General features: G+C 25.3%; 1 protein-coding gene across 1 annotated transcript; it reads left to right on the top strand.

Annotated features, from left to right (window-relative positions):
- Nucleotides 1–3,575: 3,575 nt before the first annotated feature.
- On the top strand, nucleotides 3,576–6,275 carry LOC124929658 (protein FAR1-RELATED SEQUENCE 5-like). Its single transcript, XM_047470060.1, has 4 exons — nucleotides 3,576–5,757; nucleotides 5,845–6,014; nucleotides 6,109–6,192; nucleotides 6,255–6,275. Exons 1-4 carry the CDS (start codon nucleotides 3,576–3,578, stop codon nucleotides 6,273–6,275), a joined length of 2,457 nt encoding a protein of 818 aa, XP_047326016.1.
- Nucleotides 6,276–12,051: the final 5,776 nt, after the last annotated feature.

Here is a 12,051-nt window from a genome sequence, read left to right as displayed (position 1 = left end):
GTAAACATGTAGACTAATCAATCATATTTGATTTAAATATTTATTTTCAAATAATTAATTATTCTATTTAGGTTACGGACAATAATAAGTATAATGTAAGTAAAAAACTATTAAGAGTTAAATATACATTAATTTTTCTAGAAATAAAGTATATTTTGATTGATAATTTTAATTTTAATATTATTGTTTTGACTATAAGGAGAGAGAAATAGATGGTCTATTATTTAAACTAATTTCAAATAAGTAAAAAACAAATTAGGTTTAAAATTATAAATACAACATTAAACATTGACCTAATCATCGTTATGATGCGGTAACTCTATTACTAATTTTCCATCCCACACTTCTTGACTTAAATGGTTAGGTAGCTACACCTAGCTTCCAAGCTACACCCTTTTACCAAATTCTCGAATTTCAAAACTTTGAATACATCACAAAAATACATCAAATCTTCTTATGATTTTCTTCAAATTAAGTTTTAATCTAGAGATGCACATTAATAATTCTTTGTTTCTTTTCAATTAAACTATTTCATTTGTTTTAAAAGTTAAGAAAATTTTGAAATATAATATATATTTTTTTAAAATACAAAAATTAGCATGACTCCCCCTATATAAAAGACTACAAAAATTCGAGTTTAAGGGCCTTACAAAAAATCTGGGTGAGATTAAAAAAATTAAGTACTCATATTAGTTTTTAATTTTTTTTATGTGATAAGTTGTATAGAACTATAAATTGTAACCCTGTATAAATAGTTTTATATAATATATAATATAAGTTATATATATATGTATATATATATAAAAGATTGATGTGTGATATGTATTATAAGAAATAATTTAAAGTGTATATGGTTTATAATTTAGTGTTTGATATATAAATAAGAATGAAGTATAAATTGCATAAATATTAATTTAAAATTATTATTATTATTATTTTATATATTTACTTATATTATAAATAATATTGTTTATTATTATAAATTAGTGTAATGTTATTATTTAATAATTAATGTAATTTTAATTAATTTTAAATTATATTTATTTAATTTAAATATTATTAATAATTGTAATAAAATAAACTTAAAATAAAAATAATATATAAAATAAATAATATTATTTATAATATAAGTAAATATAGAAAATAATAATTAATAAAACTAGCAAAAAGTCCGTGGGTTTGCACGAATGTAAGTTAACACATATATTAACTAAAAAAACATGAGAAAAAAAATCGAAAAAGAAAAAATAAATTTTATGTTTTTTCCGTCTTAATAAATCGTCATTCGTCGAACAGTCACTAAATGCTTGTAGTTGTCCACGCTACTTAAATCTACCATTCAAATGGATTCCTTTGTGTTATTTTTTGAGATTCTAATATCAATAGATATTATAATAGTTAGTCTAAGTTGTAAACATAAAAAAAAATATAAGATGAAATAAAAAGTGGAATGAATATCAATAATTGGACAATATTTTTTACTACATTTTTTAAGGTTGTAAGGATCGTAATTGGACACAACACGAGAAATCAGAAGTTCTAATTTCTCAAAATTTATGACTATAAATATCATTTAAAAGTCCTACCCATTTGAGACTATAAATATCAAACAAAACTTTTATTCATAGTGTCGATTCAATCAAAACTTATCCAAATTAAATTACAGAGATCAATAAATACGATTGAAATCATCATCTGATAAGGATTTAATGGTTCAAACAATAAAATTATTGTTTGAAATTTCTCTTTTTATGTTCTTGCAAATAATTTCATTTTAAAAGGAATAGATGAAAAAGTAATAGAGAATGAAAAGTATAATATCAAAAAGTTAAGAGTTTAGAAACATTCTCAATAAACATCTTATTATTTTAATTTCAAATTACCAAAATATAGAATAGTGACAAGAAAAATAAATAAGTTTATTACCAAATAGAAAGACAAATATAAATATATATATATATATATATATATATATATATATATATATATATATATATATATATAAATACAAAAATAAAGTAGATATTGAACAACCAACAATATAACATTAAAGTTAAAATATGTCAAAATAATAATAATAATAATAATAAAGTATCCATTGTTTATGAATTTACTTGTACCACCTAACAATTTGTCTAAAATTTTGTAAAATGAAACTCATTTTTTTTGGGTGTCGAAATGCTTATAATCCAATTTCCATAATATTTATTAATTAGTTATAAATTATGGCTGAAATAGATCTAAAGGGATTTGTTTTATTTTATGTTAATTATTTGAATAAATTATTAATATATGAATTGAAAGTTGTAATAATATTTATTATTAGTTAATTTTCTTTCCATTAATTAGTTATAAATTAGAATAAAATATTTTATGGATGTGAAGTTATAATAACATTTATTATCCGTTAGTGGACATATTCAATGTAATTATATTTTTTTACAATTTAAATCTCCTAAGTAGTTTTCATAATTAATATTAATATTTAATACAAATCTCAATAATTATAGATGACATTTTAGATGTGAAAGGTTTAGTTTATATGAATTTATTTATAAATAATCAAATTATTTAAATGAAATATTTAATAAAAAAAAATATTAATATATATGGATGGTAGGTTATATTTATTGAGTTTATTTTTAAAATCATTTTTTCTATAAAAATAGGGGTATTAAAAACAAAAGTATACCATAAAAATAGAAGTTGCACAATAAAATTAAATTCATAAAACACATTATTATTTTATTAAAAATAAGAGTATTAAACAAAATACTTAATCTTCAATTATTCCAAGTTAGTGTATACATATGAAGATACAAATATAGAACTAAACACAATTATCTCAAAATTAAAGTATTTTAAGTAACTATAGTTTATCTTTTACTTATTTAAACCTCAGGTAAAGTTAAATATTAACTTTACTACAGTTTGTCTTCTTCTTAGTTAAACCACAGTAGGTAAAGTAAATATTAATTTTTTACTCGTTGCTGCTTCTTCTTCAGCTAACCCCGCCCTGTTGCTTCTTCTTCAGCTAACCCCGCCTATACTGCTGCTCCCGTCCGCCGCTGCTCTCCTCCCCGCTGCTTTAGAATCAACTTCGTCATAAGTTAACCTGTCTCCCGTCTGTTGCTGCACCAGAAGCGGGATTCGGGATTCTTCGTTGCTGCAATAGAATCGTCGTCCGTTGCCGATCGTCTTCGAAATACCGCTAGATGATGATCAATACAGAGCTCATAGGTATGTATCATCTCTTCTTAATACTGTTTTTTAATTAACTGGTTTCATAATCTCAATCAATTTAATGTTATTTAATGTTATTGTCTGTTTTAGGAATTTCTACTTTAGGGCATTTAGTGAAAAGTATGTTTATTCCTATTTATCCTTAAATGTCTTAATGAATGAGTTTTATCTCCTTGTGATGAAGTTTTTAGGGAATTTCATATCTGATTTGTAAAAAATTGAATTAGATTTAATTTACAGCTTGTTTATTATGTGATTGAATTTTTTCATTTTAAGTATTTATGTTTTAAAATTTTATGATTTCAGAAAATCAATTGATTTCTTGATTTTAAATGGAAGATAACTTAGTGTCACTTGAAAAATTGGAGAGACACTATAGTCAAGAAGCCTCAAATTTATCCATGCCAGAAAATATTGAAGAACAAACTGAGAACTTTGTTGTTGATGTTTTGGAGAGTAAACTATTAGTGGGTACGATTGTGAGTAATCTTGAAGATGTTTATTTATTATATTGTCAATATGCACATGCCAAAGGATTTAGTGTGAGAAAAGGTGATCAAAGATGTTTTCCTCATACTAACGAGCTTCAATCAAAGGAATTTAATTGTTCATGTGAAGGTTTGAAAGACGAAAAAAGGTCTAGTAATAAAATTCCAGTTTATCAAAAATTGGTCACTAGAACTAACTGCAAAGCCAAATTGAAAATTACAAGGGAGAAAGAGGGTGAATGGAAGGTGAGTAGATTTGTTATGGAGCATAACCATGAGATGTTTGCACCTGATCAAACTCATTTGTTGAGATCAGCACGCAATATATCATATGCAAAAAAGTCTACTCTAGAAGCTATGGTAAATGCTGGAATATCTATCTCTAATGCTGTTTCTTTTATGGAAAATGAAGCATGTGGGCCAGAAAATTTAGGTTTTGTTAGAAAGGATGCATATGATCATTTGAATCGGTTGAGAAGACATACGAAAGTTGAGAATGGAGATGCTACTGCACTTATTCAATATTTTATAAGTAAGGCGAATAAAGAGACTTACTTTTACTGGAATGTGCAATTGGATGATGACGATAGGATGATGAACTTTTTCTTTAGGGACTATAGATGTGCGGTTGATTATGAATATTTTGGTGATGTTCTATCGATTGATACAACCTATAGAACAAACAAGTATAATTTGATATGTGCTCCATTTGTTGGTATAAATCATCATATGCAAAATGTTTTGTTTGGCTTGGCATTTATGTCAGATGAAACCGAAAGTTCTTTTGAATGGTTGTTTAGAACATTTCTTGATTCTATGAATGACAAACAACCTCAAACAATCTTTTCAGACCAATGCCAAGCCATGATGAATGCCATTGAAACAGTTTTTCCAGATTCACATCATCGTTTATGTCAATGGCATATAAATCAAAATGCGCCCTCACACTTTGGAAGTTTAAATGGTGATCGAGCTTTTAAAAGTTTGTGGCATAAATGCATGACATATTGTGAGTCTGAAATTGAATTTGAGACCATATGGAAATATATGATTGATAAATATCATCTGGATGATCATAATTGGTTGAATGGAATATACAAACTTAGGAGAAAATGGGCTACTGCGTTTAGTAATGAAAAGTTCAGTGCGGGACTTTTGGCTACTTCAAGGAGCGAGGTCACAAATATGGTTTTGAAAAAGGCAGGTAATAAAATGAGTTCTTTGTATGAATTTGTGATGAATTATCTAAAGATTGAAGATAATTGGCGGGTAAAAGAGAAGACCGAGGATACTCGTTGTCGTCATGGTAAGCCTTCACAAATTTTGAAAAAACATCCATTGTTGATTCATGCTGCTGATGTTTATACACTTACCATATACCGATTATTTGAGGTTGAATTGGTTAATTCTTTGAATTGCAAATATGTTGAAGCACCATCTTATTTTGGTAATGATTCGAATTTGGTCGAGATCAAAGTAAAATCTCATGATGAAAATTCAAGGGTTAGACACGTGATGTTCAACAGACAGAATCATGAGATAAAGTGCAGTTGTCACAAGTTTGAGACAATGGGAATATTGTGTAAGCATGCTTTGATGGTGTTTAACTCTATGGATGTCACTATTTTACCAAACTGTTACATTTTAAAGAGATGGACGAAAAATGTAAGAAATAGAATTATCTCTGATTTTCAAGAAAGTAAAAGTGGTGGTCATGTATCTGAGATGGTATTTGTCAACCAAGTAATGAGATCGATATACGATCTAACTCAACTGAGCAAACCTCATGAGGATGCGAGAAAAATATTATGTAGATTGCTTGACAACGCAAAAGATGAAATCTCCGAACTTGTCTCGAATTTGAATATAGAAGATGAGATACCATGTGATGATATTCAAAATGATGGAATATATGTACGTAACCCACTCACTGCTAAAGCAAAAGGAGTTACAAATGCAAATATTACACGACATTGGGATACTAAAAGCAAAAAAGGAAAAGGAAAGGGAAAAGCTCAAATTTCAAGTAAGTTTTCATTTTTCATAATTTTATTCATGTACTCGTTATATAGTTAATCTACCATTAATTTTGTAATTTTCTTTGATTTGTTAGGTGCAAAAAGAGCAAAAAAGAAGGGTCAAAATTCACAAGATGCCGCAAACACACATGAAATGAATTATATATCATCACAACAACACTCAAATTCCACTTTATTGCAATATATGTCGTCGGCACCTTCTCAATTTATATCTCCGTATGGACACAATTATCATTTCAATATGGTAACTAATTTTTTATAATTTTCAATTTTAATGATGAATTTGGGCACAATCAAAATTTATATGTTATATTTATTTTTTTGTATTTTAAATGCAGCTTGACAGTCCTCATTTGGGGGGTTTTCATCCATCACAATTTTCGGGGTCTCCATATCACTTTGGGGGTTCTCATACATCACAAGTAAGAAATGTTATAAAAAACATTAAACTTATTTAAATATGACTATGTTTTTTAATGTTTAGGGGCACGATCCTGATAACTGAAGAAGCGTACCAATATTATTCTTAGTGTCTCTAAAATTGTGTGAGGTATTTATAGTTTGATTTACGACTACCTTCTATTTGAATTACTATCATCGCCAATATCTTTTTTTTTGGACAGGTGTTACTTTAGGATTTGCATACCTATCAGCTGGAATTTACAAACATGCTATTCTACTTTTGCAGCTGGATTTTTGTGTAGCTATGAAACAAAATTATGAACTTGTCATATTTCTGTTATATTTATGTCATATTTGTGTAGCTGAATTTGTGATACTTGTTATATTATGTAGCTGGATTTGTAATACTTGTCATATTTATGTAGCAAAAATTATGAACTTGTCATAGTTTGGGTTTTCTTAGCATTTTTCTCATTTGATAATGTTAATAGTGATGATGGTTCTTTTATTATTATCAGTTATTAGATGATCAAAACTTATATAATTTATACAATTTATACTACCAAACATCATCTCATTTCTGAAAGTGTTCAATTCATTAAATGTAGAGAGTGTTGCTAAACCAAAAAGATGAATGCAAATATATGAAAAATTAAAAACCATTGCTGTTAAACAAAAAAGAACCTATAAATATTAATTAATAGCTCGTATCCACTACATTACATATATAAATAATATACACACAAAGCCCTCTATAACAGGAAAACATAACTCTCTTCACATTCTCCTTGAGGGCAGGTAGAGGCCGAATTCCTTTTGGTAGCTGTGAACCACCCTTGGTCCCATCCTCATATCTCTGGTTTAGTATAAAATCTGGCTCCACTAAATGTGCATAATAGGCTGGGACTGCAACAATTTATTTATTTATGTAATAGTATTCCATCTATAAACAAACTTTACAAGAAAATCAGATAGAAATCAAGATCTGATTATGCCCTATACAAACATTATTCCATCTAAATGTGCATTTGGGATCTCAATTTATATATTTATGTAAGCATTATTCAAAATAAGTAGCAACCAAACCAACAAATTAACAAATGGTCTATGCAGTAACAATATAGAACATTAGATACATGTTCAGTAAGAAATCAATTGATTTTCTAAAATCATACAAAAATTTAAAACATAAGAACTTAAAATGAAAAAATTCAATCACATAATAAACAAGCTGTAAATCAAATCTAATTCAATTTTTTACAAATCAGATATAAAATTCCCTTAAAGCTTCATCACAAGAAGATAAAACTCATTCATTAAGACATTCAAGGATAAACAAAGATAAACATACATTTCACTTTTGTTGAGATCTTATCTGTATCTATATTCCTTCAACGGAAATGCCCACTTAAAATAGAAATTTCTAAAACAAACAATAACATTAAATTGATTGAGATTATGAAACTAGTTAATTAAAAAACAGTATTAAGAAGAGATGATACATACCTATGAGCTCTGTATTGATCATCATCTAGCGGTATTTCGAAGACGATCGGCAACGGACGACGATTCTATTGCAGCAACGAAGAATCCCGAATCCCGCTTCTGGTGCAGCAACAGACGGGAGACAGGTTAACTTATGACGAAGTTGATTCTAAAGCAGCGGGGAGGAGAGCAGCGGCGGACGGGAGCAGCAGTATAGGCGGGGTTAGCTGAAGAAGAAGCAACAGGGCGGGGTTAGCTGAAGAAGAAGCAGCAACGAGTAAAAAATTAATATTTACTTTACCTACTGTGGTTTAACTAAGAAAAAGACAAACTGTAGTAAAGTTAATATTTAACTTTACCTTAGGTTTAAATAAGTAAAAGATAAACTATAGTTACTTTTTATTTGGGTAAAGGTTAAATATAATGTTACACATGTCAGGTAATGAATGGAATAAGGCACTGCCCAGAGGGGTAGCGTCGAATGAACCCGTAAACATGTAGACTAATCAATCATATTTGATTTAAATATTTATTTTCAAATAATTAATTATTCTATTTAGGTTACGGACAATAATAAGTATAATGTAAGTAAAAAACTATTAAGAGTTAAATATACATTAATTTTTCTAGAAATAAAGTATATTTTGATTGATAATTTTAATTTTAATATTATTGTTTTGACTATAAGGAGAGAGAAATAGATGGTCTATTATTTAAACTAATTTCAAATAAGTAAAAACAAATTAGGTTTAAAATTATAAATACAACATTAAACATTGACCTAATCATCGTTATGATGCGGTAACTCTATTACTAATTTTCCATCCCACACTTCTTGACTTAAATGGTTAGGTAGCTACACCTAGCTTCCAAGCTACACCCTTTTACCAAATTCTCGAATTTCAAAACTTTGAATACATCACAAAAATACATCAAATCTTCTTATGATTTTCTTCAAATTAAGTTTTAATCTAGAGATGCACATTAATAATTCTTTGTTTCTTTTCAATTAAACTATTTCATTTGTTTTAAAAGTTAAGAAAATTTTGAAATATAATATATATTTTTTTAAAATACAAAAATTAGCATGACTCCCCCTATATAAAAGACTACAAAAATTCGAGTTTAAGGGCCTTACAAAAAATCTGGGTGAGATTAAAAAAATTAAGTACTCATATTAGTTTTTAATTTTTTTATGTGATAAGTTGTATAGAACTATAAATTGTAACCCTGTATAAATAGTTTTATATAATATATAATATAAGTTATATATATATGTATATATATATAAAAGATTGATGTGTGATATGTATTATAAGAAATAATTTAAAGTGTATATGGTTTATAATTTAGTGTTTGATATATAAATAAGAATGAAGTATAAATTGCATAAATATTAATTTAAAATTATTATTATTATTATTTTATATATTTACTTATATTATAAATAATATTGTTTATTATTATAAATTAGTGTAATGTTATTATTTAATAATTAATGTAATTTTAATTAATTTTAAATTATATTTATTTAATTTAAATATTATTAATAATTGTAATAAAATAAACTTAAAATAAAAATAATATATAAAATAAATAATATTATTTATAATATAAGTAAATATAGAAAATAATAATTAATAAAACTAGCAAAAAGTCCGTGGGTTTGCACGAATGTAAGTTAACACATATATTAACTAAAAAAACATGAGAAAAAAAATCGAAAAAGAAAAAATAAATTTTATGTTTTTTCCGTCTTAATAAATCGTCATTCGTCGAACAGTCACTAAATGCTTGTAGTTGTCCACGCTACTTAAATCTACCATTCAAATGGATTCCTTTGTGTTATTTTTTGAGATTCTAATATCAATAGATATTATAATAGTTAGTCTAAGTTGTAAACATAAAAAAAAAATATAAGATGAAATAAAAAGTGGAATGAATATCAATAATTGGACAATATTTTTTACTACATTTTTTAAGGTTGTAAGGATCGTAATTGGACACAACACGAGAAATCAGAAGTTCTAATTTCTCAAAATTTATGACTATAAATATCATTTAAAAGTCCTACCCATTTGAGACTATAAATATCAAACAAAACTTTTATTCATAGTGTCGATTCAATCAAAACTTATCCAAATTAAATTACAGAGATCAATAAATACGATTGAAATCATCATCTGATAAGGATTTAATGGTTCAAACAATATTTTATTGTTTGAAATTTCTCTTTTTATGTTCTTGCAAATAATTTCATTTTAAAAGGAATAGATGAAAAAGTAATAGAGAATGAAAAGTATAATATCAAAAAGTTAAGAGTTTAGAAACATTCTCAATAAACATCTTATTATTTTAATTTCAAATTACCAAAATATAGAATAGTGACAAGAAAAATAAATAAGTTTATTACCAAATAGAAAGACAAATATAAATATATATATATATATATATATATATATATATATATATATATATATAAATACAAAAATAAAGTAGATATTGAACAACCAACAATATAACATTAAAGTTAAAATATGTCAAAATAATAATAATAATAATAATAAAGTATCCATTGTTTATGAATTTACTTGTACCACCTAACAATTTGTCTAAAATTTTGTAAAATGAAACTCATTTTTTTTGGGTGTCGAAATGCTTATAATCCAATTTCCATAATATTTATTAATTAGTTATAAATTATGGCTGAAATAGATCTAAAGGGATTTGTTTTATTTTATGTTAATTATTTGAATAAATTATTAATATATGAATTGAAAGTTGTAATAATATTTATTATTAGTTAATTTTCTTTCCATTAATTAGTTATAAATTAGAATAAAATATTTTATGGATGTGAAGTTATAATAACATTTATTATCCGTTAGTGGACATATTCAATGTAATTATATTTTTTTACAATTTAAATCTCCTAAGTAGTTTTCATAATTAATATTAATATTTAATACAAATCTCAATAATTATAGATGACATTTTAGATGTGAAAGGTTTAGTTTATATGAATTTATTTATAAATAATCAAATTATTTAAATGAAATATTTAATAAAAAAAAATATTAATATATATGGATGGTAGGTTATATTTATTGAGTTTATTTTTAAAATCATTTTTTCTATAAAAATAGGGGTATTAAAAACAAAAGTATACCATAAAAATAGAAGTTGCACAATAAAATTAAATTCATAAAACACATTATTATTTTATTAAAAATAAGAGTATTAAACAAAATACTTAATCTTCAATTATTCCAAGTTAGTGTATACATATGAAGATACAAATATAGAACTAAACACAATTATCTCAAAATTAAAGTATTTTAAGTAAACAAACATTCAGAAGTACAATAGCTTCTATCCAGAAGTATAATGACATATAATGGCTGAAAGTACCTGAAACAAATCAAACAAACTCAGGAATTAATGCAATAGAAAAATCAAAAAATGTTTTTACAAACAAATCTTATGATAAAATGATCTAAATTTCACTGACTTACCAATGCTCACACCTTCAGGCATGATAGCACGATTATCACCAAAACAACTTTGCATAACTACGATATCATCATTATTGTCAAAACCTAATAAAAAAAAATCAAAGTTGTTTAATGTTGAATCCAATCAACCTATCATCTCCATCAAAGCATCAATTGAAATATTAAAAATCAATCTATTAAAGTGATGACTAAAAATACTTGAAATCAACCAAACAAATCGGAAATTATTATATATATATATATATATATATATAGTCTCCAGATAACTTTGTTTTCTCTATCTCTAAATAACAAAATAAGACTTAAGGAGAGACGAAACATAATAGAGAAAAAATGTTATATTTCAAGAACTAATAAAAATATATGATAAAAAGTTTAGACTTGAGCTCAAGAGTTCATACCACATTACACAAATATGAATCTTCTTTGAAATAACTGAAAGCCTCGTTCTTCCTATGAAAACAACATTATGTCAACAAAAACTCAAGAAAAAAAAATTCATTGCATCAATAACAAATAAAGACCTTTCAGAATATGTATAATCAATCACTCTCAATAACAAATAAAGATCTAAGGGAAAGAAGAGAAATATATATATATATATATATATATATAAAAGAAAGAGAAAATACATATCATGATTCACGAGGATATTGATCATTTTGGAGAGAGCGTCATTAATATATATATAATATTTTAGACGAGAATTCATTAGGTTTATTTTTAAAACAATTAATAAAAAAAAAAGTTATATATATATATATATATATATAAAAGAGTAAACAATATAGAATAATTAATGAAATATTTTATATATTATTAGTGTGAATATATATATGGAAAGAACAATTAATTAATAAAGATAAATGAAGAGAGAGA

This window comes from Impatiens glandulifera, chromosome 3, assembly GCF_907164915.1.
Source record: "Impatiens glandulifera chromosome 3, dImpGla2.1, whole genome shotgun sequence".
In the NCBI taxonomy this organism is placed as follows: Eukaryota; Viridiplantae; Streptophyta; class Magnoliopsida; order Ericales; family Balsaminaceae; genus Impatiens; species Impatiens glandulifera.
This window is presented reverse-complemented; position numbering and strand designations above follow the sequence as displayed.

Coding starts and splice junctions, on each gene's coding strand:
- LOC124929658 (XM_047470060.1), top strand. CDS start 3,576: ATGGAAGATAACTTAGTGTCACTTGAAAAATTGGAGAGACACTATAGT. Junction 6,015..6,108: donor ACAATTATCATTTCAATATG/GTAACTAATTTT, acceptor TTTTAAATGCAG/CTTGACAGTCCTCATTTGGG. Junction 6,193..6,254: donor GGGGTTCTCATACATCACAA/GTAAGAAATGTT, acceptor TTTAATGTTTAG/GGGCACGATCCTGATAACTG.